This window comes from Lacerta agilis, chromosome 15 (genome assembly GCF_009819535.1).
Source record: "Lacerta agilis isolate rLacAgi1 chromosome 15, rLacAgi1.pri, whole genome shotgun sequence".
Lineage (NCBI taxonomy): Eukaryota > Metazoa > Chordata > Lepidosauria > Squamata > Lacertidae > Lacerta > Lacerta agilis.
In genome coordinates, this window is record NC_046326.1 from 31,788,354 (window position 1) to 31,815,698 (window position 27,345).

Consider the following 27,345-nt stretch of genomic DNA (forward strand, 5'->3'; position numbering starts at 1 on the left):
GTAAGATTGCAGTGTAAGGGAAACGTCTTGCGGCCATTTTCTAAAGCTAATTTTCTTGATCTCCTAAGTTGTTCTGGTACAGAGTATCACCGGAGTGCCCACAGTTCCTTATCCTGTGATTAGTTCCCTTGAAATCATAGCACTTTTTGCAGAATTCCTCATGCAGTTAAACCCCAAGCAATGCTAACTTTTTATGTATTTATGTAAATTGTGGCTTAAATCTATAAGCGTCTGTAACAATGGGCTGAGCAGTTGAGTTTTGTTGTATCAGGTGATAAGGAAACGTGTATCTGGTTCTAACAATAGCTTGCAATGACTAGAGTAGGATACCATGGTCAGTGGAATCGGAAGTTGTACTCTTTGCTTCTGGATGCTTGAGGAAGTGGATTCTTCCCAGTTCCTTCCCATCTATGTCCATCATAGAGATGATGGTCTCCTTCCTCCCATGCACATTGACTTCCTATAGCAGTTGCTTGCACTGCATGGGAGCCATTAGATCATCCAAACTTTGCAAACAATAAAGGCTGAATGGAGAACTGTGGGGTGCCCTCATGTCATTTTTGAAGAACCCGACTTGCCTTTTGTTAGGATACTGTCAGAATTTGGCCATGTTAAAATTGTGGTGGGGGTGGGGAGTGAAGCAAGACAAAGACAGAGGTGGTCTCATGCTGCAGAGTTAAAAAAACCCTTTTTATGGAAAGCAGTGACCATCATTGAAAACACCTGTTCTAGTCTGTTGCTTTTTAAGAGATGGGTTTCTCTGCAGTTCCTTCTTCTGTCCCAGATTGACTGTGTGTGTGGTGTTGCAAAGACAGATTCCCCACTGCATGTCCCACAGAACAGGAGGTGCTGCAGGCTCATAGCATTATGGGTTGCAGGTCATATACTTAAAGCATATGCAAGTATCCATTTACTCCTAAACTGACACTCCCATTTCATTTGTATTCATGTGTTCACAGTCAAAGGGAGCAATTCAGTGACTGTCGATTTAGCTTTGTGCAAGTTGTATTGAATTCATTTTCAATGCACTACAGTAGTGTGAAAAGTTAGTGAATCACCTATGGCAGAAGTGGCTGCTGGAAAAGCTTGCTTCTCTGTTGTATTTGGTCTGCCTGTTGTATTTCATCAGGGGAAAGCCAGTTCCCACATTCATAAACATTTCCTGGTTTTTACCCTAACTGAGAGCTGGGTTATGATGCAGAGACAAGGCTGACAGGCAAATACTTTGTCTCCAGTTCTCTGTTAAACATCTTAAATTTCAGTGACACTTGGATGGCAAAAGTCTTTGAGGTTTTTTTCTGCTAGATACATTCCAAGACTTAAGACAAATTCCCATGAGTGTATTTTAGTCTTAATCATGTGGGCAGGCATGGAGGCAGCAGGAGAGGGTTGTATCCTACGAAGTTCTCCTTGGAGTAGACCTGCTGAAATTAATGGGCTTAAGTTATTCATGTCCATTAATTTCAGTAGGTCTACTCTATGTATGACTTATGGTGGATATAACCCAGAGCATGCATAAATGTGAATTCTGTCCGAATAGATGTGCTTGTTAAGACTTTCCTGGTCGTCCCCCCGGTAATGCTTTGAAATTCATAAGCCTTTTGGAGGAATATTTCGGGGTTTGCAACATACCTGTGCAAACCTTAGCGAGAAATGTTTTCTGATCTTTCATGTAGTAAAAAAGACCATCTCCTTATCATTAATGCTCTCTTCCTGGCCACCTTGCTGGCCCTATAAAGGAAATGCTCTCAAGTGATATTAGCCCCGACTCTTAGGTATAAAGTGGGTACAGAGACTTTGGGGAACACAGTCATTTGGGTGGGAGGACATTTGGTAAGGGAGAGGAAAATAAACATTTGGATGTCATAAACCAAGCCTTTAGGAACACATTCTTATTATCTTTGCATTAGACTTTAAATCTAAACAAAATAAAAAATAAAAAAAATCCTTCCGTAACACCTTAGAGACCAACTAAGTTTGTTCTTGGTATGAGCTTTCCCTCCTCACTCTTAACTATATATAAGGGACTGGTGACTTCTGTTTCAGTGTACAGTGGTGCCCCGCTAGACGAAAATAATTCGTTCTGCGAGTTTTTTCGTCTAGCGGGTTTTTCGTCTAGCGAAGCGGCAATGTAAACTGCGGTTTTCGCTAGACGAAAAAAAATCGGAAAAATTTCCGTCTTGCGAGGCAGCCCCATAGACAAATTCGTCTTGCGGGGCAGCCCTCCGCTAGACGAATGCCTTCGTCTAGCGAGTTTTTCGTCTAGCGGGGCACCACTGTATCTGAAGAAGTGTGCATGCACACGAAAGCTCATACCATATTTTGTTTTGACTATGGCAGACCAACACGGCTACCTACCTGTAACTGGAACTTTAAATCTAGTTTATTAGAAATTCCAGCAAGGTCCAAGCATTCTGTGTTCCTCACAGTTTCCCCTCAGAAGCGGAATGATTTCATCATACACTGTTTCAAACTCTCGTTGGGAATAATTCTGAACAAGTAGAAGAAAAAGGATTTTCTGGCTAGATAAGACCAATAGTCTATCCCAGGGTGCTTTCCACATGTTGTTGGATTACATTTCCCCTAATTCCTGACTATTTGCCATGCTGTGTAGGGCTGATAGGCGTTGCTGACTGGCGGTGTAGTTCCAGTTGGATGTCTCTTGAGAAGCCAGGGCATGAAGGCAACTGCCCTCTTGTACTGTTATTTAGTGCATACAGCCTCTGAACATTGAGGTTTCTGAGTGAACAATCAGAAACAATGGGTTATTGATTATAATCTTCTCCAAGAATTTGTCTAATTCTTTGAGAAAGCAAGGTAGGTTAGCAACCCTGCATATTTTGTGGTTCTGAGTTCCACAAGTTAAAAGCAAGAGCGTGTTGATTTTAAAAGCAATGGCGGTGGGTCCCTGGACATTTGCAGGCTGTAAGCACAGATAAGAGAGCCCTGCAAATAGGGCACCTTGAGTGCTGCTTGATAATATCCTTTGCAGTATTTGAAATACCTTCTGTGCTTCTGAGGGGCTTGGCTTTATCAGATTTGTTTACACAAGAGTTGAAGGAGTTTTCCTTCGCTGTCATTATTCCAGCAGGGTTGCATAAAAGAGATTGGGCTAAGATTTAAGACAGGAGCCTAAGATTGGGGAGGGGAAAATGCTGGTAAGGTACATGTTTCTGCTTGTGGAAATAACAACAGTAACAAACAACAACAAAAAACCAGGAGAGAGTTGGGAGCTCTCATGGAAAAGGAAGTGTAAAGTTGAGTTACCCAAGCTCTCATTCACTCTCTGTTTAGCTAACCATAATTAAAGAATGCCTGGATGATCTTAATAACACATGATTCAACTGACGAGCACTAATTGCTCTTTATCAGGCCAAGAGAAGATGAATGTTGTCAAGAAAACCACAAGTCAGACAAGCTGATTCTCTTTTAGTCTGACACCATGTTCCCATGTACGAACCAGTTTTTACTGGAGTCTTTCCAGCATCAAAAGCGAATCGTTGGCTTCCAATCTAATTTCTCCCTCCTCTTTTTCCTTTGCTGGCAGGTTCTTGTTCACAGTGAATCGTTTTCCTTACTACTGCTGGCCTGCTAACGTGCATGCTTTTGTAAAAACAAACATAGCAGCAGGTTTGACTTTCTCTGGTTTTTGTTTTTTTTAAAAGATTCTCCATAAAGAGGAATAAGTGTAGTCGTGCAAAAGGACTGTGAGTTCAGGTACACATTCGTGTCACTCAATAAACTTCAATGGTGGTAGCTTTGAGCACATTGAGTCGCTTAGGGCACCCTGAAAGCGGTCATTCCTGTTACAAACTCTTAATGCAATGAAGAGAGCTTTGCCACATATATAACATCCAGAAGCCAAGTTGAGCAACGAGGGATATGTGTTTACAGTTTTGGATCCATTTTATCACCTCCTGCAGTAGTGCGTTCACTATGATTTGAAGAGTAGTTTCAAAAACCTGCAGAAGCCAGCAGGCCTCCTGTGGAGGCCTCCAAATCCCATTCACAGGATAATTTGAATCACTCTTATTTCTCAGGCACACAAGGCAATTTTTGAATTGCATATGAAGATTTTGGTCTTGGGTTGCAAAGCACAACTTGTGGGTGCAGGCAAAAGGACCGTTCCCCACTAAAAGAAGTCAATTCGGGTTTTCCACAGAATGCCTTTTGCTCCAATTCATTGGTAAAGAGATGAGCCCTAAGTCTGGGTGGTGATACACTCCTCTATTCCTCGCAGCCCTCTACCCACCCTCTCACTTAAGAAGTGCAGATTGCCAGCAAGTTTGGAAGACTGCTTGCTTAGCATATGGTTACCAGATTTTTTTTCAATGAATCCGGGGATTTTTTTTTTAAAAAAAAGCTGAGTAGCAACAGGGAGTCAGTCGTGGGGATGGTGAGGCAAAAGACCCTGGGTCCAAGCACACGTGCATATTGTATAAAGGTTCAAAGCCCTTCTTTCGCACCCTGTGAAACATAAATGAGCAGAGTTTTTTAAAAACTGGGCAACGGCTGCCCACCTGCAATTCCCGAGCCTCCCCCAATTAGTCAAAACAAAGGGGGAAAGGGGCAGGAGATCTGTACTGCCGGACGCCCCCGGTTCCCCTTTGGCAGTGGCGGCGGCACCGGCAGTCAGCAGCCCAGAGCCAGCCTGGTAGCGCAGTTGGCTCTGGCTGGCTTCAGGAGCTGCTCACTGCCTTGGCGCCCGCCATTTTCCATCGCTGGAAGTCCCCATATGATGTGTTGCCCACAAGACACACCATATGGGGACTTCCGGCGAGGAAAAATGGCGGGCACCATGAGCGAGCAGCTCCTGAAGCCAACTAGAGCCAACTGCACTAACCAGGCTGGCTCCGGGCTGCTGAGGCTGCCGCTGCCACATTTCCCCGGGGACAGATTTGCAAATCTGGGGACATTCTGGGGACAGAATTTGTCCAGGGACAGATTTGCAAATCCGGGGACGTCTGGTAACCCTAGCTTAGCAGTTTGAGTGAGGTTCAGCTACTTAGCCCCACTTCTGTGTCTCAGGATTTTGGTGCCTGCCTGGTATGACACAAAGGAAGAACTAGGTTGGGAGCAGAAAATTCTGCCAGAGTAACCCTGGCACCATATGGACACTGTGTAACTTCTGTTCCTGTACTAGGCTTGAGGGTGATTTTTATTTTGAGAATATTTTTGTAAGCTGCATTAAGAACCTCTCAGGGCTATAAAGCAGGATATAAATGCTCTAGGGCAGAGGTTTCCAACCTTTTTGAGTCCACGGCTCCCTTGACCAACTATATTCTTTCTGTGGCACCCTGTGGGTTTCAAGAGCCCAGTTATGTCACCCCTTGCCTGCAGAGCTGGCAGCCTCTCACCCTTTTCCAAACACCCTCCCTTGTGGAGTGTTCCTTCAGCCTCCTCCCCTCCCCTCTCTCCTTGGGAGTCCTCTGGGCAGCTGCTGCTTCTGCCCCTGGTCTCTGGACTGCCTCCTCCTGCCCCAAAGAGTGGCACCTCCTCACACTGCCCCACAGGGGCCTTGGAATAGGATGCCCCCAGTGTTAGTGGCCCAACTGGCCAAAGATGAACGTGAGGCTGGCAACTCACCTTGGGAGGCTGCAGTGGCAGCAGCGGGTGCTGCTGGGCCTGCATGGCGTAAAGACTCCCCATCAGCACTGGGCACTCAGCTTCCAGGCAGGCCTTGCACACAGCAAGCACAAGAAAGGCCAGCACAGTGCCTGCCTGCCTGCCCGGTCTCCCACTTATCTGTCCATTCCCAACAGCAAAGGCTGGTGGACAGGCTGGCTGGGCTTCCTCACCCATTTGTTTTCTTTCTCTGAGGCCACCCCAGGAACTGGCAAGCAGCACCCCCTGACCAGCCCCAGAGGCACCATTTTCCTGGGGGGCTTGTAGCCAGGGCTACTGCAACAAACAGCTGCACAAAACCTTTGGGAGGCAGAGACACGAGAGGGCATCAGAGGAGGGAGGAGAGGAAAGAGAGACAGAAGCCGGTGTAGCCCACGGCACCCCTGGCCATTATTCAAGGCACCCCAGGGTGCCATGGCACATTGGTTGAAAACCACGTCTCTAGGTGAATTTGCTGCTGGAGGGAAAGGTGGTAGTGGTGAAGGATGTTTTTCCAAGTTTGACTCCTTACTTTTCTAACCAGTTTTCAGGGAGCAAATGTAAAAGTCACATGGAAATGACTTCTGGTTGAAAGATGTCTCCGGAAAGGGTTATTCCAAGCAGCTTAAAGGCAGTGCTAGAGCCGAATGAGAGAGGAAGACGCAGACAGTTTTCTTATCTCTTTTGAAATAAACAAGCAGGGGCATGGAGGATGTACTTATAATTTGATGGGCTTCCAATTCCTAGAGGTAAAAAAAAATGAGACACTGAAGCTTAATTACATTTACAAATGGAGGATGATTAAACAGACAAAATACAAAGATGTTGATCTGTAGTGCCACCTAGGGTAAAAGTTGCACTGCTTGGTGCTCTACGAATGCAAACACCAGCTAGGTAACCATTCCAACCAAAACCAACAGCCATCTACAATCACCGTAAGATTCTTACGCTGAAAACTTCCCCTTTATTCATGATAGACCAAGCGCTAAAGCAGAGGCTGCACTGTGGCGAAATGTGGGTTCTCTGCCCCTGCAGTAGAGGAGCCCCTGCAGTGCGGGGTAGAGATTGTAGCCCGAAATGGGCAGGGCGGGTCTCGGCAGCAAACGCTGCTTGCGTTGCAGAAATCAAGTCATGCCGCATGGCCTGCTACAGGGTACTTGGCAGCCCTGGTTTGGTCACCCATCGAATTCATTGCTTGCCTGCTTGTCCACTCGCCTGGTGCACATTGCTTCCCGCTATAAGGCCAGGGCAGAGGAAGCATATGTGGAGTCTCTGCCGCCATAGATACATTTGCTTGGTACCTTGGTTGCACCATGTGTGTGACATTGGGCTGCTTTATAAAGTTGGCTAATTAGCATACGTTTGTGCCCTTGTGGAATGATTTGAGAGTGCTTTCTTGCACCACTCCAATTGGAGGGTGATGGCGTGTATAGAGTTGTTGGTTGTGATGGGGAAGTGTGAGTGAATTGGACCACAGTGCTAGTAACCCGATTTATGATGGACCAGAGCATATTGTGTTCCTGGCTTGAGTCAAGCTCATCTGGGGCAGCATTCTTGAATCCTGCTTAGTACATATGAGCAGTCTTAGGGTGGCTGTTCCCCCCCTTTTGTGAGTTGCCTTGAACGGGTGGGGAAGCTACATTTAAAGGCTTAAAATGACAGGATGCCATTTGGCTGTCTGGCAAACTGCTGAGTTGGAAGCATTCATTTTGCAAACTGTTGCTTCATAGAAATGCATTGCATAGAGATGTGTGGCTGGGCTTTTCTGACTGAAGAGTTTAATATTTTGCTAGAGATCTGTTTTGAGAAACAGCACTATTTTATCTCGGGGAATTGAGAGGTTTGTTGTAATACTTGGCAACAAAAAACGCTCAGCACATGTTTCCTTTCATCCCCCTTTGATTCACCTCACATTCAGCAGATTCTCACTTGGTGAGTTAGATGAGGTCATCTTTGTCAGGCCATGATGCCCTGGAGCAGCTAGGATTACTTTTTTTTTTAATCGAGAAGCCACAATTCCACATTCCTCCCACTGCCCCCTACACCTTTTAAGTATCTTCAACTGAGTAAAATATTTTCCTTGTGGGGAAATGCACGGGGAGCATGTAAATACAAAAATGTAGTACCCATGAATTCAAGGGTGGGGGGAGGGTTGTCATAGAATTTGACAGTTATTAGAGCTTGTTTATATAATCTTCAGAATCAAGTGGAAAAGCTCCCTGTCTGGCTTGTAAGCCTGTAGGAAGAAGGGTTTGTGTGTTTTGATGTTTGCTCACAATCTGCCCCTGCTCAAAAAGCCACCCCTCTGTATATCAAGAGGAAGGGTCCTAGCTTGGCTTTCTGCCTGATGTGCAGAAGATGCTTTCTTCAGTGGCAGAGAAGCATTTATTGATGCAGCTGCCACTATCCATGTACCAACTAGGAAAATGATGAGAGAGAAGTGTTGTATAGTGGTTAGTGTTGGGCTCACTCAGCCACAAAGCTCACTGGGTAACCTTGGGCTAGGCACTGTCTCTCACCCAAACCTACCTCACAGGGTTCTTATGAGGATAAAATGGAGAGGGGGAGAGTTATGTATGTCACTTTGAGCTCCTTGGAGGAAAAGTGGGATATAAATGTATATTAATAATAAAAATGATCTCACTTTTTCTAGTTTGATTATTTCTGAGATACAATTTGAAATTATCACTGTTTCTGTAACACTTATTTTAGCATCATCATCATGATGTTCAGAATATAAGAAGCAACTTTATCTAGTCCTAGACAAAAGAGCACGGCCCCTTCTACTTTAACTTCTAACAGGGTTACTGTGGCGATAAAGTAGGCTAGCCTTTATCTTCCTTTGACTTATATCACACCTTTGAAGAAATTTCACCAGGGATAAAGCGGAATCGAGCAAAAAGCACATCAAAATGAAATATATGAGCAGTAGCATAACTTTACTCATAAAAAAGGGTGGAGCTTCTGGTGCTGATGATGGGACTTCATATGTACCTTTCTTTGAGCTCTATTGGGAAAAGGTGGGATACAAGGAGAATAATTGGGGCAAGAGTATGTTACATTAGGTTAGGGTTATGCATTGGTGACAACTGTGGTTTTCTCCTGTGAGGCCTGTTCATCCCTTCCAGTGACAGTGGAGCCTGTCCTCTGTTTTTAGGATGCCTTGGGGCAGATCTGCCTGACAGGCTCGAACTGGTTTAATGGCTTTTCCCTTTTCCACAGCATTCTGGGATCTCTAAAGGGAGCAAGTGGGGAGCTAAGGATCCCTTGAGAATGCTTCGTATCTTCACCAAACTACCATTTCCTGGATTCGTTGGGGGAAGAAATGACAGTTCAACTATTATGGAAGTGACATGTTTTTGAATGTAGTTTTGGCTTTGAGCATTGTGGCTCTGCTTTGAGAGCGAGGGTGCTTCCCAGTCATTGTTCATTCTCTCTACATGGCTAATGCATACATAGATTTTAATCAGTCTTAAGTAGCACTTCCTCTCCATCTCAGTCTCATTAAAACATTTCTTGGCACTGTGATAATTTATACTCTTAATGTTTGAGCAATTAATGCCCATAATAATAGTTTCTGAGGACTGAGAAAGGACAATGGCAGGTATTTCAATGTGGAAGGAAGATAATCTGCCTGAAAATGACAAGGCTACTTGCGGCAAGCAGATACCCAGCTTTTAAATACTGATATTTATAAACTGCAATCATAGTTTGATATTGACATAGTTCATGTATTTAGCTGCTTCCTTAGATGATGGGAGGAAGGTGCTTATTTATACAAAATAGCTGTATAACTTGTTCTGTTTTATATTGCTCTGGATCCTCCTGCTCTCCTATTTGGGCTGCTCAGCTTTGTTAGAAGAATGAAGAAGAATGTGTTCTCTTCAGCTTGCACACACACTCCTTTTCCTGATTCACATGACGGGACAGAGAAACTTCTGCTTCTGGGTAGTGGCAAACCATAATTTGCCATCTGGTCTGGATGAGGCTAACTATAGTTCATGCACATTATGACTTGTACTTGTGCCAGGATTAAATTGTGGTTTGGAAGACTTGTTTGAGGGAATACTCTGGTTTGTATAAATCATGGTTTGCCACATTTGGACAAAACAGAAGACTATGGTTTGCTGCTAACTAGAAGCAGCATCTCCTTCCCTTGTGTGCACGGAGAAAGGGGCAGAGAGAGAGTGTGAGCCAAAGGTTTGAGATATCAATCATCTGAATGTGACCATTGTCTTCTGTGTCAGAGGTCAGCCTCCACTTTCCTTATGTTAGAAATCAAGTATTTTGTGGTAGGCTCTAGGGAAGTGTCCCCAGAGGGGATGTTTTCTGTCCCAGCAGTGGGTGATTAACCACCATCTGGTGGGTAGCATAGGAATCCATGTTCCTATAGGGTGCTAACATATGCCATCTTCTGTCTAAGGGGTTATCACCTCGTGCAGAAAAACAAATCGGTGCTTTATTATCCGGAGAAAATATTTTATTAACTTAAAACGAAGAGTTTTGTGGGAAACAATTTTATGGCATAAAATAAGAAATGTGTGTTTGGAACTAGCGTGATTTATAAATGACACAGTTACCTACTTCCTCTTTTGTACTTGCAAAAGTTAAAAAGTGCTGAACTTCTGAAATGGATAACGCTACCAGTGGTGAAAAGGACAGCAAGCTCTCAGATGGAGAGAGGAGCCCAATTTAGCCAGTGTTGATGTCTTTGGCTTTCAGTTTGGATTGGATCTGGCAGTTGCAAAGATTGGTAGCATTATGGAAATGAGATATAGGTACTAAAAAGTGCATCTTGGACAGATAATTTCTATGCAGATAATTTGCCATAAAAATTTATATCACAGTTCTTAAAAACGTCAGAGGTTTACTCTGTCTGGGGAAAAGTGATTTATGTGGTATTAAAACAGTTTTTACGTTCCAGTCCTTTAGATTTAATGTTTATTGCCTATAAAAATGAAATCTTCCCATGGATATTCAAAAGTTTTGGTGCTTGTGTGAGTTATATTCTCAACTTAGGAGCTTGAATTGCTGTAGAGAACACAGCAAATAGATGGCAGAATGTTGTTACCTTGGATTCTCCTGCCTAGAAAATCTTGACTTGAATGTTAAAACTGTTTGGCAGATAGACTATGGCTGACCTTGGGAGTGGGTGACTGAAAGTTAAAGTGATCAGCTTTTTCAGGAGATTGTAACATAACGCACACATTACTTGTAAAGGCAATTATTTCTAAGTATAATGCTAGTTGTCATGATGGTTGGGTGGTGGCAGTGCCATGGGAAGCATACTGCATAAGTTTTTTTGGGGGGGGTGAGGGGGTTATATACGTATCTATTTGCTCCATATACAGACTCTATCCCCCTAAGACCTTGACCATTTCCCCTCACAACAGTACAGTTAGAACTGCAAAATAAGATTTTGCCCTTGCTACTGTTTTGTTTTCCTTCCATAGGATTGAATGGTGACTTTTCCTTGAGTGGTGGAAATTCAAGTAGTACTTGGGGGCACTACTATAATGGAGCTAAATCTGCTTTCTGCCCTTGGTGTGATTGCAGCATTTCGAGTGAGGAGCATTGCAAGCCCTAAATAAGTGCTGTAAAATATCTTGATTGTGTCCCCAGATGGTTGGTTATATTTTTGAATTTAACAGGGGCCTTTAATGATCACACCCATGCTAGTCTGCATAGTCTCATTCTTAGGTATATCTTAGAAACTGATGCATGCATATGCCTAATCGTGCTTATAACCTTACTTTCATCATTTTTATTTCACAGATTGGCAAATGCAGATGGTGATGTGGGTTGTCTTTCTGTACATATGTCCATTCCCCTTTATACTTAGACTGGATAGGTGGCCTGCAGGAAACCTGACATGCTGCATTCAGAGTTGAGATTCTGAATCAGAAATGTTAGTTTTAAAAGAAAAGGGTTTAGAAAGAGATGCCAAACCTTCCCTCTCCTATACAGACTTTTTAATCAGTGTTTGAAATTAGCCAGGCACGTTTTGTGACTGGTTCGGGTCCAATGGCAACCACGTGGAGCTCTCTGGATGCCAGGTTGGCGACTGTGGAAAGCAAAATGTCACTTAGAGAAGGATCTGAAATATTTTCCTTGAAGCTTGAATTAGTTTTATTGTGGATTGTTTTATTGAAGCTTTTCCACTTTTTTTTTCCTGGGGAGAGGGTGAGCAATCTTGCTGCAAACATTTCTATGAAAACTTGATGGCATGGCTGCTTCCCGGGAGACCCGAAAGATGATGTGCAATATAAACTGATGTGTAAGGGAGGAGCTGGGAAATGAGAGCAGTTTTCAGTCTCTAAGAGACTGTGGACATGTGTGAGAGAAAACCAAGCATGAAAAGAATAGAAACAATTTGATTCTTCCTTTTAGCCTGGACCCAGAACAAAAGAAAAGCTTGGCAGAGTTCAGTGCAGATGGTTTGAAGGAGCAAGGCAAATGTGAACTTGAATGAGCTTGATTTTGTGCTCTCTTTTGCATTACACAGAACTAGCATGGAGCATAACTTGATGTGATATTTTAAAATATGACGCCTTGATGCATGATGAATGTTTTACATTTAGGTAAAAAATAAAAATAAAATAAAAATCCTTCCAGTAGCACCTGATAGGTGTGGAAAACCTGTTGACGACTGTTAACGACTGCAGTTGGTCTTACAGGAAAAGGCAAGGGGTGAGATGGCTAAAGATAGCTTTGTCATGTATAATGAGATAAGAATCCAATGTCTTTGTTCAGACCAGGTCTCTCCATGGTTTTAAGTTTGGTAATTAGTTGCAATTCAGCAACTTCTCTTTCCAGTCTATTTCTGAAATTCCTTTGTAGTAAGACAGCTACTTTGAGATCTTGTATAGAATGTCCTGGGAGACTGAAGTGTTCTCCTACTGGTTTCTCTGTCTTGTGAATCCTGATATCAGATTTATGTCCATTTATCCTTTGGCGTAGGGTTTGGCCTGTTTGTCCAATATAGAGAGCTGAAGGGCACTGTTGGCATTTGATGGCATACACAATGATAGAAGATGAGCAATTAAATAGTCCTGAGATGGTATGTTTGATGTTGTTGGGGCCAGTAATGGTGTTCTCCGGGTGTATGTGGCAGCAAAGTTGGCATCTGGGTTTATTGCAGGCTCTGGTACCAGTGTCCATGTTAAGTCCTGTTGTTGTATTATTGTGGGTGAGGAGTTGTTTAAGATTGGGTGGCTGTCTGTAGGTGATGAAAGGTCTTCCTCCCAGAGCTTGAGAAAGAGAACTGTCATTGTCTAGGAGAGGTTGTAGATCTCTGATGATGCATTGTACTGTTTTAACTTGGGAGCTGTGTGTGATTACTAGTGGTGTTCTGTTATTTTCTTTTTTTGGGTCTATCTTGCAGCAAGTTCTCTCTGGGTATCAGTCTGGCTCTGTTGATCTGTTGTTTAACTTCATCAGGCGGATATTTTAGTTCTTCTTTGGCAAGACAAGGATCTCTTTAGTATGGGACTTATTCACACCTTTACTATAAATACTGCTTATGCCTCTTCAGATGATGTTCAGCTGGACTAAGAAAATGACATGTAGCTGTTATATTGAACAGGTTCAAAATCAATGAGAGATGGTATTTCCCCTTTTTTCTAATCAATTAAATGATAGACAGTATGCATGTTTGGGGAAATATGAAGAATGCTGAAATAAGCATTACTTGTGATGTCCACATGCGTTTTCACACATCAGTCTTCCTTTGCTTCCGGTGGTGCTCTTTATCTATTCTGCATCTTTCTTTTTCAAAAGGCTCTGAATTTGACAGACAAGCCTGACTCCTCCCAATTAATTTTTGACTTATAATTGTCATCAGTACAACTTGAAGTAAGCACACACACCCATACGTTGTAGCCAGAAACATGTACTCAGAATTGACAGAGTTTGGTTACTCCATTAAATATGTATTTATTGCCATATTTCATTTTGGGAGATACACCCTGCCATTCATTTCTAAACCCAATACAAGCTTTAAATGTTCTGATTTTCAGCTTGTTTTCCTCTCTTTGGCTCTGTGGTAGCCAGCTGCCAGTCACCCTGGGTCTGATACCCTTCAAAGGGAGGGCGTTCTTGGTTAACAGAGTGTTTCCCCCCTGCTCAGCCATACCCTTCTCCCTTAAAGAGTTTTCTGCAAGGCTGCTACTTTATCAGTCAGCATAATAACCTTCCTAGAGTCTCCTGAAGGCTCCCTAGGTAGCATAGGTTTTGACTTCCAGGCTTGAGGATGTTGAAAGAAGTTTTGTAAACAAGTTCTAAAGCAGGGGTCAGCAAACTTTTTCAGAAGTGGGGCGTTTCACTGTCCCTCAGACCTTGTGGGGGGCCGGACTATATTTTTTAGGGGAAATGAACGAATTCCTATGCCCCACAAATAACCCAGAGATGCATTTTGAATAAAAGGGCACATTCTACTCATGTAAAAACATGCTGATTCCTGGACCGTCTGTGGGCCGGATTGAGAAGGCGATTGGGCCGGATCTGGCCCCCAGGCCTTAGTTTGCCTACCCATGTTCTAAAGTTTATAAAGAGAACGCATAAGTTACAGAAAACCAGCATATTCTCCTTTGGAGCAGAATGACAAAACAAAGTAAATTAAAATGCAATCCGCGATCCCTGGGCTTCCGCAATCCCTAACTCACCAGGTTCTCAGAAGAATCATCTCTTGAGTAGCACACTTTGCTTATCATGCCGAGCCCTACCTTGAACTGCTCACCTCCCGGCTGCCCATCTGTCTATGTAACTTCCCTTTGTCCATCATATATTATTCCCATAGGCTCCAAGATCAAGGAGGTTTGGAGCTTTTAATTCTCTTGCCCCCAGACAAGAGGTGTGTCATTCCTAACATCCAGAATGAAGGGCCTTGGTATTTGAGCCTCAGGGCAATTGTTAGGTTTCTCAGTTAACCTTGTAATCCCCAATGAACAAACGGGTTTTTTTATTTACACACCCACACCCACACACCCTATACATTGCATCATATGCTGCAGTCCGTACAAGTATCCCAGGGCAACAAAGTCCAATTTCTTTACAGGCCTACCTGTATTTTTCCTCATGGATCCCTTACTTGCATGGTTTTAATGTTAAAGTACATTTTTAATAATAATAATAATAATAATAATAATAATAATAAAACTAGTTGTGTTTATTAATGCTGAAGGCAGCTATGAAGACAAGTGCGCGCCACTACGGCTGCAATGAGCAGCTGCAGCTTGGGGAACGGGCTCCCCATGCAAACTCAGCAGACAAACTGCACTCTGAGGCTTAATGCTTGCCTTGAAGTCAGCATGGGGTGCTCAGAAAGCTAGCTTGATGTGTGTGTTTTGGAAGAGGAAAATTCCCTCTCCTCTTTGGTTAGTGCCCCTGGTCAAGAATTCACAAACTGTACCAGGACATGCTGAAGTGATGTGAAAGAAGTATGTGTCACAAGAAATAAAAAATTAAATAGAGTCCTGTGAAACCAAAGCACCCACCCACAGAGGAGGCTACCTTTCACATCTCTACACTAATCAAGGCTTGGACCAAATATCCTTCCAGTCAGGTGATATTCCCCAGACAGTGTCTCACACACAGAAACGTTGAGGATGAGCTCTTCTGTATGCAAGTATCTCTTCCTTTTACACACTGCAAAAGAAGCCGTTTGGGGAGCTACTGTCCTAGTAAGCGTTCTTCTGTTGAACAAGGAATATTTGAAGCCACAGATCTGATACTAGGAGCTAAATCTGATGCAAAAACTAACCTATTAAAATAAAGATGTTGCTTAGCTCTGGCTGTGCAGAGTTGTTCACACAACCTTTAACCCAGAACGTAGAAGCATGTGTGAGTTTTTCGTGGCAAAGTGACCCATGGGAGTTGCAGCATTTTCTGAGAACATGACCCCACAGTGCCCTGAGGAGCTGCAGGGAAAAAGAGCCCTTTGTGGAAAGACTGCTTGCCCCTACTCCTCCTGCCACAGTCCAGCCCTCTGCATATGGTAGGTGACTGCATCTGGTAGGAAGAATTATTCCGCCAGGGAGGAGGAGGGATGAAGTCATCTGTTCCATCAGCTTGTAAAACCGAACTAATTAACAGACAATCAGCATTGATTGAGACAGCTGCATGCTCTGGGGAGCAATTGGAAACACACACACACACACACACACACACACACACCAGCTTTGCAAAGACGTTGTTTTGCTGCTCTTAAGGCAAGGCACTGAATTTATGGGGTTGCTAGAGCTGGAGCAGGAACAGGAAATTATTCCTATCCTGAGAGTTCACACACTAAATGAATGATAGAAGCAATGTAAACAGGTGCTGGAATGCTCCCCAGAGTGCTAAGACGTCAGTGTGGGTTGTCCTTTAATGATGGTAACGTAGTAGGTCCCATCTGAATAAATTGCTGGATTTTGTCAATGGACATATCAATAATGTTTTAGGTAGCAATTTCAGTAAAAGTGTCCCGTGTCTTGGCAATTCCCTCCACAGGTTGCTGTTATAACATTTTGTTCTCAGATGAGGAATTGTGATACACCTCTACCTTGTCTTCTGCACTGCAGGGCGTTAGACTAGATGGGCCTTTGAGAGCCAGTGTGGTGTAGTGGTTAAGAGCGGTAGACTCGTAATCTGGTGAACCGGGTTCGCGCCTCCGCTCCTCCACATGCAGCTGCTGGGTGACCTTGGACTAGTCACACTTCTCTGAAGTCTCTCAGCCCCACTCACCTCACAGAGTGTTTGTTGTGGGGGAGGAAGGGAAAGGAGAATGTTAGCCACTTTGAGACTCCTTAGGGTAGTGATAAAGTGGGATATCAAATCCAAACTCTTCTTCATTTTGAGAGACTTTTGACAAAAGCATCAGTTGAATTAAATTGATTTGGGCCATTGGGCCATTTACTTCAGTGTTGCTTACTGTACTGTGCAGCAGTCTTTGGGGCAGAGAGAACGGTCTTTCTCAGCTCTGCTAATTGAGATCATGGCTCATTGGACTGGTGGGGACCCTGATTCAAACTCTCTTGGCCATGCAGCTCGCTAGGTGGTTTTGAGCCAGTTTCTCTCTCAACCTAGTTTGTCTTATAGGGTTGTTTTGAGGAGCAAGTGAGGAGTGGAATTGCATACACTGCCTTGAGCTCATTGGGGGAAAGCTGAGATATAAATGTAATAAATAACGTAAATATGATTTAGGCATATAACCCATCAAGAGCCGTGCAAATATTTTGACAAAAATAATGCTGCAGGGGCGGGACAGGCCCTGACATCTTCAGGTTCGACAGAGAAACACCCTTGTCTTGAAACACTAGAGACCCACTGTTTGTCAGTGCAGCCCAACACAGGAAAATCAACATGGTGGCCACCAGATGCTTTTGGCATACCACTTCCACCTGTCTCTTCCAGCATGACCAGTGATCAGGAATGATGGAAGCTGTAGTCCAAAACATCTGGAGGGCACCAGGTTGGTAAATGCTGCTACGTTTTTCTGCCTCTGGTGGAAGAGGGGAATAAAAATGCAACAAGCTGTAAAAGGATAGCCCCTGATTCTTGTGTTTGTGCATAAGCCGAGCCTTAGCAAGTTCTCTCCCTGCCCCCATTTGCCACCAGAGCCAACCCTTCCAAAGTTAAAAATAAAAACTCTGTGTGGCTATGACAACCTCCAGGATGACAGACAGGGTGAGGTAGCTGGGGGGTTTCCTGCCTTTTGTAGTGGCAAATGAAATCTTAAAAAGCATAAAAGATTTAAGTCTAATTTTAGTATGATTCCAGTAGAAATAGATATGTCTCATTAATCATATTTATGTTTTTGCTTGGTATTAATGCTGCTGCTGCAAACATTAAATTAACCTTATGTAGTTGTTTGGTGCACTGTTTAAAAAGATGGAACTAATGAAAGCTATACTTGTAGAAGGCTTGGGAGCAGCTGCTTGGCAGCTGTGTACTTTAGTAGTATCTCTCTGAAGCTCCTGCTTCTGGATATTTTAAAAATTTATTCTGTTTTATGGTGACAGAGGCATTAGATCTAGACAGAATGTGACCATCGTCTCAGATAAGTACAAAAAAGTATTGGCCAGGAAAGAAGTCTGCAGCTTAGAAGTAGTAGTAGGCAGTTCCCCAATATCTTGTATAAATAAATATCCTGCCTTTTTATAATCATGAAACTCAACAGTTACGTGACAGTTACTGGTCTAGGTACTGTGTAGAGGTTGCGGCTTCAGGTGCCTTTAGACCAAGGGTGGGGAACCTGTGGCCCTCCAGATGTTGCTGGACTAAGCCCCCATAAGCCCTGAAATTATTATTATTACTAGTCCATGTGACTAGGTTGCCCCAGCCACTTTGGTCAACTTTCAGCAAATTATAAAACACAATAAAACATAAAACATTTAAAACTTCCCTATATGGGGCTGCTTTATATTTTTAGGGGAGAAAAAGTATCAAGGGAGGAAGGTGAACCTCAAGTGAATTGAGGTTTGTGTATTCAGGTAGGCTTTGGATGATCTTACAATGATCATAACGTTTGGGCAGGTTTGCATGGGAGAATGTGATTCTTTGAATGCCTGGGTCCAAGCCAAAGTCAGGGGAATTGAGGAGCAAAAGTCTTACCTTCGTCTCTTCAGAGTCTTGGCAGACAAACTCCTTTGCGGAGATACTTCTATGCAAGGCCCACTGGAGTGATTCTAAACCAGGGGTCTGCAACCTTTAAGACACAAAGAGCCACTTGGACCCGTTTCCAAAGGGGGAAAAAACAACTGGGAGCCGCAAAACCATTGCGACATTTAAAACAAATATAACGCTGCATATATTGTTTCTTACCTTAATGCAATAATAATAAATAACGTATAGGAGCCAATGCAAAGTATAATTAGTAAAAACAACAAGAATAAGTTATTACTTTTTTGCATTGACTCAGGGGCGTACCCAGGATCAAAACTGGGGGGGGGGGCGCAAGCCATGGTCGTTCAGGTTGTGACATTTCAGCACGGAAAGGCGAATGAAACCAAAATTTTAGGGAAATTATATATAATTATAGCAGTGCTTTATTACAGTAGTTATTACAATTATTTGCTTGGTTTTTTAAATTTTTTTATTCTAGTTACATGTCTTATACCAGGGGTGGGCAACTCCCAAGAAACTGTGATCTACTTTCAGCAGTGATCTACCCCCGTTTTTTGGGGTTCAGCTCAAAGTTGTTTTTTGGGGGGTGTGGTGGGTGGGAGAGAGGGCTTCCCCCTCTAAGATAGGTTGGCAAGCGAACTAATAAAGAAAGAAAAAGGGGGGGGTGGGAATGAAAAAGTGGGGTGGAAAAATATAAATTGGGGGTGGGGTGGGGTGGGGTGGGGTGGGGAGAATATCTATTAAAATATGTAGTAGTTTAAAAAATAAAAATAAAGGGGGGAAATCTTTTTCTTCTTTTTCCTTTTTTTGAAAACAAAAACAAAAGGGGAAGAGAAAAGAAAAAGGGGGGATAGAGGGAGAAAAAGGTAATAATAAAAATTCAAATAGAGTGGCTGCAGCAGCTGTGGGGGGTGTTTGTTTTTCGTTTGTTTGTTTGTTTCAAAAATGGGATTTCTCCCCTTGGATTAAAAAAGGAGGGGAGGAAGAAAAAGAGGGGGGGGTGGGAGAGCAAGCCAAAAAGCCAAAAAGCAAAAAACAGGGTTTTTTTGGGGGGGGGGAATCACGCCAGGCACTGCAGCGCGCCGGCCTCGGGGCTCCGGGCCCCCGAGCCGCCCTTGGGGCCATCTTGAGCATGTACACCGCCCGCGGCGAGCGCTGGCGAAGCACCGGTTGGCGGAGGTTTCAGAAGCAGCCCGGACGTTTTCGCCGCCGCCCCCCCCAAAGCAGCTCTACTTCATCCTGTCAGCGACCATCACCGCCCTCCCGTCACGGCGACGCCTGACCCGCCTGCTCCGCCCTCCGCGCGGCTGCTTTGAAAAGGATTCCGCCCGACAGGGGCCGCTCAGAACAGGGGCCGCTCCAATCGCCGCCACCACCTCCCGCCGCCTTTATTATCCCGACTCTTTTCTCTCTCTCTCTCTCGATAACTCGCAAAGCCCAGCTCCTTCTTCTCCCCGCCCTAACGCCACCCTCATTGGCATGTTCCCCTCAAACAGGAACAGGCATCCCGGCGGCTCATTGGCCGGACGAAGCATCGCTCTCCCGTGCCCGCCTCCCGCCTTCATCCTCAGTGGCTACCTCGGCGGTAAGGCCCCGGCTCCGAGCTTATGCGCCAAGGCGGGCGATCTGTCCTGCCAATCGGCACGCTGAGGTGGTAAAAGCTCAGCCCTCCCCACACGCTTATTGGTGTGAAGAAATCGCTTCCTCTCTCTGGGAGTGGTCAAGGTGGACATCAATCATGGGTCTGTCTTCGGGAACCCCGAGAGGGCTGAGAAAGACCACCCAGCTGTTCAACGTTGATGCGGATTATTCATGGTTTTTTGGCCCTTTTTTTTGCCAATAACCATTTAATTATTATTGAAAGGGCATTGAAAGGGGGCGTGCCGGAGCCGCGGGAGACCTGTCAGAGAGCCGCAGGTTGCTGACCCCCGTTCTAAACCATGCAGAATTGTGCTTAAATGCCATCTCTGGTGAACATTTCCCTAAACACCACAAGTGCAGGAAAATCTTAATGGCTATAGCTTCGTTTCAGCCAAGAAACTAGATCCTTTCTCCACTTTGATGTTAATGCTTGATAGACATGAATAATCAGATACTTTGATTTGCTGATCTGTCTGTCTCCACCTTTACCATCCTGAAAAGCCACTGTCTAAGGCAAGCTGCTTGATCTTGCCTCATACAGATCACCTCTGACTGTTGCTCATGTTTCTGATTTCCTGTGTGAGTCTTGATGTTAGCGGTGGACAGGAATCAGGGTTGTGCCTGCCCCACTTCTAGACCCACTTGATAGAAATGTGCTGTTCTCAAGTGTTTCATAGGTCCCAAGTACGTACTGTACTCTTTAGAAATTCGCAGTTTGTCTTGTTTTATTTCAGTGTATTTGTTATCTCTTTCTGCCTTTTTGTTTAAAAATAATTATTGCTTTGTACAGATACTAGTTTTCTTCCTGAATAACCCTCCTTGGGGGGGTATACTTTGAGCTCCTGCTTTTTTAACAGATTGCTAATATTATTTTAAAAGGCCTTCTGCTTAGCTGTTAGACACATTGATTTCTGTTATGTGCATGTATACACACACACACACACACACACACACACTCTTTTGGGTTCTTTACTCTGAAATGCATCCAAGGCTGGTTTGTCCAACTGTTAAGGATTTCCTTCTTTTTTATAGTGTTTCCCCATATGTTACAGAATTTCATCAAAGTCTGTTGACATGCTGCCTTACTTCCCCTATATTCAGCACTGCGAACCAGGAAGCCAACCGCACTGAGCCCAATAGCTAATAGGGTTTACTCTCAAGTAACTGTATACAGAAATGAAGCCTTAGGCTGTCAAAATAAAATGAATTTAAAAGGTGGGCACATCTTCTTTTATGGTGAGAGGAGGAATATTTTAAACTTGAATCTCTGTAATCCTGGGACGGAAACTATGTTATCCCCCGAGGCACCTTGTTATACAGCTGGCAGGATTTTGATAAATTCCAGGGTCTCTCTTTCTTTTCTTTTCCTTTTTCGTTGCTCCAGCGCTTGTGTGGTGATAAAAAAGTTAAATATTGAAAAAACTAGAAAATGTATGTAATATATCAATCATATTGCATTATTGGGAGGATTTGAATCAAGTTGTTCTAATCAGGAATGAGATTATAGAACACAAGATAAACATCCACTGACCTTTGGCACCTATGTGGTTCATAAATTGATGCAGAAATCATGCTAATTACATGCAGCTAAAGTAGGGATGCAGGTGGTGCTGTGGGTTAAACCACAGAGCCTAGGGCTTGCTGATCAGAAGGTTGGTGGTTTGAATCCCCGCAATGCGGTGAGTTCCCGTCGCTCAGTCCCAGCTCCTGCCCACCTAACAGTTCGAAAGCACGTCAAAGTGCAAGTAGATAAATAGGTACCACTCTGGCGAGAAGGTAAACAGTGTTTCCGCGCGCTGCGAGATGAGCACCGCAACCCCAGATTCGGACACGACTGGACCTAATGGTTGGGGTCCCTTTACCTTTACCTTTTAAAGTAGGATACTGTCACTTTGAGTATGTCTTACATGTGCCCCCTTGTTTCTGGATGAGCAGCCCATGTGTGCTAATTTCCCTTGAGTAGGTTTGAATCAGATCAAGGGAAGTAATAGCATCACTCTATCCTGTGTCCAGTTTGGGTGCCACAATTTAAGAAGGGTATTGATAGGCTGGAACATGTGCAGAAGAGGGTGATCATGATGCTCAAGGGTCTGGAAACCAAGACTTCATAGGAGCGGTTGAAGGAGCTGGGTATGTTTAGCCTGGAAAAGAGGAGACGGAGAGGAGATAGGATAGCCTTCTTCAAACATCTCAAGGGCTGTCACATGGAAGAGAGAGCAACCTTGTTTTCTCCTGCTCTAGAGGGTAGGACTTGAACCAGTGGATTTAAGTTACAAGGAACAAGATTTTATTAAACGTCAAGAAGAACTTTCTGACAGTAAGAGCTTTTTGACAGTTGAACAGACTCCCTCAGAAGGTGGCGGACTCTCCTTCATCGGAGGTTTTTAAGTAGATGTTAGATGGCCATCTGAGGGTAAGAGCTGTTCAACAGTGAAATGGACTCCCTTGGGAGATTGTGGACTCCCCTTCATTGGAGGTTTTTAATCAGATGTTGGATAGTCATCTGTCATGGATGCTTTAGTTGAGATTCCTGCATTGCAGTGGTTGGACTCATGACCCTTGGGGCTCCCTTCCAACTCTGTGATCCTGTGAATGGGAGCCATGTGGTTCCCATGTTGTAAACATTTATCTTGTGCACACCTAGCTGTGTCAGGAGGCAGTTAGGTGTAGGTTCTGACCACACAGCTAAGCCCAAGATTATGACATCACTACTTCTCTTGTTTTCCAAGAGGATTCAGAGGGGTGAGAGGATTGTTAAAATCACAAGAATCCTGATTGACTGAGTGAATTCTCTGTGTTTGATGGAGCCAGTGACATTGCTATTCTTTCCCCTGTAACCCTCCAAAACTTAAGAATGTCAGTTTCTCTTAGAACAACTATATCCATTGAATTGGAACCAGGCACAAGTGCTCCAAGTGTCCAGAAAATGTTATGTTGGTCTGTCTCTGCTATTTTAAACACTCAACCCCGCCCCCAACCCCACTGATGGTGTTTTATTCCAAGTGACAGTGATGCTATTTGTTGAGTTATTACGTAACCAAAATCTGTGCAGTAGGCATGGGGGACCACCCAAGATTTGCATAAGTACAGAAACCCTTTAGGAACAAGCCCAAAATGACTTCTAAAATATATTATCAATCTGCTCACAGAATGCTAAATGATACTTGCATCATTTTCATTTGAGAAAACTGCAGCAATGTGGACGATGTATGTGTAACTGAGAGACAAATTTCTAAGCAGCATTTAAGAGACTGGCAGTGGGATGTGGGCTCATATGCGCCTTCTCTGTAACAACACCCCCCCCCCCCAAAAAAGCTTGAATGTGGTTAATGGACACATCAGCACATCAGCTGTGGCTTCAGACAACCAGGTTCCTTGCGTAACCAGGTCCATTAATAAGGTTTTGAAGTTGGTTCAGGATGCTGGGCATGCACAGTGTTATTGCAGATGTATCCCACAGCTATTTAATGACGGCAGGGGGATGGGGTGCAGATTTTCTCCGGGAAAGGGAAGAAAGTACACAATCCCATATAAATTATGTCTGCTTCAGCCAGCAGGTGAAGAGGAGGAGGGATTGCCAAAGAGTGTCTGAACTTGTGGTTAAGGTCAGCTGTCAGAGACATGCCTTCTCCTTCTCAGGCATTCCCACTCTTTGACTGAAAAGGGGAAAGCTTTGAAGGCGCCACTCCGCCGCACACAAACAACATTTTGTTGCGAGGGAAGGGCTCTCTTGCGTTCTGACTCACTAGTGAGCTGTTTTTCTCACTTCTCATGAACATCAGATTTGGAATGAAAGGAAATCGATTAAAGGTAAAGACAAATCTAGAGGCAAATCCTCCCACAAGGTACATAACACAACTTCTATTGACTTCATGGGAATGTGGTGCATATACTTGAATTTAGTGCTTAAATAAAATGGACAGCGATATGGGGGAAACATGGTAGTGCGACGCAGCAATGGATCTCAGCACAACTGGGGCATTTTTGCCAATATATGTCCTCTGCTATTTAGAGTGTGCAAAAAGTAAGGGAATCTCTTGGGTAGAGGTGGAAGATACAGTGAGGTGACAGGTGCATAGCAACATTGCAGAGTGACACAGTTCCTGGACTCATTTTTGGTGTGCATAAAACCAGGAAACATGGAACAAGGCAGTGGATGAATTAATCAGAGAATTTGATCAGCTGTCATCCATTGATCTTACGGCCAAACACTTTTAAATTAAGCAAGTTGCAAAACTGTCTTTTCCTTGGCAAGCTGCTGTCTGGTTTGGTGATCTGGAGTTTGTGGGCTGGCTTGGTGGTGGTGCTCATAGCTCACATACAGAGCACATGCAGTGTAAGCAGGAGGTCCTAGCACCTCTGCTTTCAAGAATCTCAAGTCTTTGCTAGTCCTACTTGCTGGAAGAGCCACCACAAGGCAGAATACATAGTGCTGGGCTAGATACGACCAACTTTGTATTCAGCATGTATTCATGGGATGTATGAAGTATTCTAAAAAGAAAGGTGTTGGGGCTGAAACTCCCTAGAAACTGGAGTCTATGGCTCAAAATCTTTCTCCTCCCTCCACCCCTCAGTCATGGATCCTCAGACATCTCTTCCTTGTTAACAAGCTTTACTGGTGATATAAAAACCATAGCAGTTAAATTTTGATATGTGATGTTTGGGCCAGCTGTGGCTTTGAAAAGGAGCTAGCTTTTGATGAAGCACTGAAATTGGTTTTGTTGTGAAAAGCAGAGAACAGGACGTTGTTGTTGTTGTTGTTGTTGTTGTTGTTGGTGTTGTAGTTGTTGTTGTTACTGGGTGTGTCCAGCTTGTTTTCTACACTCTTGTAGTAGAGATATTATAAGGACCAGAAGATAGGCCTTCTCTACCCCATCGTACACTAGCCAGCTGTTCTCTTGATGTTTTGGAATACAACTCCCATCAGCTTTAGGATATCAGGCTGGCAAAGGCTGGGCCTTATGGAATTGCCCCTGTTGTGGGTTTGGTTGAATTAGTTCATAAGAAAGGGATCGCAACTCTGTGTCTTCTTGATTAGCTGAAAGGGAAGAAATTGGCCAAAAGGGTCGAGTTCAGCAGAACAAGCTGCTATATAAATAAAATCCACATATATTGTGTCTTGTCTCTAGAACCTGAAAACACTGAAAGGTCAAAGAATGTATTAGTTGTGATATTCAGTAGTAGTTATTCATAATGTCAAAAGTCATGCCAAAATGGTAGATCTAATGCAATACTAGTGGAGGCATGCAGCCTTAAATTGTCTTGCCTTACCCAAGGAAATAGACTGAGGAATGTCATTTATGCAAGTTTGTATTGACCTGTGACTTCATGGAGAGGCTTGTAATAACTTTGCATGAGAGGTGGCAAGGAAAGAATGGTTCAGTTAAGGGATTTAAAACAATGAGGTCTATTTACTTTCACCACCTGAGTTTTCAAATTTTATCTTTTTTGGGGGGGGAGGGGGCGAGAGAATCTGGGCATGGTTAAAATTATGGTCCCTCTTTCTTTTTCATTGATAGAGGGAGCTTGATGCCACAGCGACAGTGTTGGCAAACCGCCAAGATGAAAGTGAACAATCAAGAAAGAAGCTTATTGAACAAAGCCGTGAGTTCAAGAAAAACACTCCAGAGGTAAGCTGTGATGTTAATTCAGCAAATTTCTACTTCCCAGAATATTAACAGACCCACAATTCCCCCCCCCCCATTGAAACAAAGTTGTGTGTCTTGTACTGGCAGATTATTCATTGGAACTCATATTTTAAGCTTGGGGTATATATAACTTTGTGTGTGTGTGTGTGTGTGTGTGTGTGTGTGTGTGTCTGACTTGACTAGAAGCAGTCTAAACTATAACACTGCCTTTATTCACATTGTGGAATCAGCACTCATATGAGAAAGAAAAATTTCTACTGCTTTTATGTTCCTGTAGAAAATACCCATAAAATTAATTAATAATATAATACCACTCAAACCGAGCAGATTCAAAATTGTTGTACCTTTTTGTTGTACCTAGGAAAATAATAATAATAATATATTAATAGACAGCTCTTTGGACATGTTAAAAGTAGCTTTTCTGTTATACCCATAATATTTAAATTATGTTAGGGACATGTTTGCTATAGAGTTGTTGTATCTAAAAGCATATATCTATTAAGCTTTGACTTTGTTTCAAAGTATAATTTAAACTACGCTGTGTGCTTTATTGACACCCCCCACCCCCAGCAACATAATTTCAGTTGACATGCCTTTGGCTATTGGAAAAAGCTCTGATATATTTATACAGCATATAAAATTAACATGGCATTTTAAAAGTTGCACTTACTAAATAATAGGTTAAATAAACATGCTAAAACAGAGCTCAATCAATTTAGGATGTCAGAAAAAATTCAAATAAAACTTGTCCAGAAAATTCACACCAATGAAATCACACAGAGTTGGCAGGGAGCATTGTCCCACACTCCCCCCACCCCCGGCCATATTTACCTTGCTTTCTGCATCCATTTGAAGTTAACTATTTCATCATTGGCTACTGTTAAGAATCCATTAAGGCAGTGCTAATGCTCTGGGGATGTTTTCACTCCATGAATGTACGTAATGATTATGTGCTTTGTGGGTTAACAAACCATAGTGAATTCATCTCTCAGCTGCAGCATTTCATAAAGCGAAATTTTACCAAAGTGATTTTTACTAACGTCCTGTGACCAATTGAAAATGTGGAATATCTATGGCATGGTAAAAGTAGCTCCTCGTGTTAGCTTTATTGCATCAGGTAAGATTACAATCTTTTCTGTATGGGCAGAAGGCACATTTGAAAGGTTCTTCCATGTAGTGATGTTGAGATTGCAAAGATCAACAAGTATAGAATGGGAAGTGTTTTGCTATCATGGTTGAGTAAATGTGTTGTGCAAGCATGAGCATAGCCCACCGTGTTTCATTTTGGTACCTTTCAGAAAGTAGCTGAGCTACAGCTCAGTGGAAGAGCATGTATTTTGCATATTGAAGGTCCTTGGTTCCCTTTCTTGCATTTGTACTTCAACAAAACTTGCGTGGTGGGCTGGAGATATCCTTGTCTTGAATCCCTGGATAGCTACTGCTAGTGAGGGTTGCTAATTCCGGACTAGACAGACCAGTGTCAGAATTCATGTGTTCCAAAGTCTGTTTGCCTAGCAAAGTGCTTGATTTTCAAGATGTAAATTCTGAAATTCATTGACTTTTAAAAATATTACTTTCTGGCTGCTGTTCTGAGTTGTGAGATGGACTGCTTGATTTAACTGAGAGAATTGTAGAAGACAGCTTTGGTGATGAGGAGAAGAGTAAGGCACTTTTAAGTACTGCGAGTCGAGTCAGGGGAATACTAAAATAAAAGAATCTCTAACAGTGGCTAATTTGTGGCTTTCAAGATATTGTCAGACTGCAGCTTCTATTGTCTCTGACCTTTGGCTGTACTGATTGTGACTGATGAGAGTTAGAGACCAACAGCACTCAAAGGGCTACAGTCCCC

The 27,345-nt window shown here is 43.4% G+C and overlaps 1 protein-coding gene across 9 annotated transcripts in view; it reads left to right on the forward strand.

The window, feature by feature from the left end:
• Window positions 1-27,345, forward strand: part of CUX1 (cut like homeobox 1) — a 268,675-nt gene that overhangs the window by 45,004 nt on the left and 196,326 nt on the right. For all 9 annotated transcript variants that reach the window (XM_033172439.1, XM_033172444.1, XM_033172447.1 and 6 more), the window contains exon 2: window positions 25,368-25,478. In XM_033172439.1, the coding sequence (XP_033028330.1) occupies window positions 25,368-25,478 (111 nt within the window). The remainder of the gene's footprint in view (window positions 1-25,367; window positions 25,479-27,345) is intronic.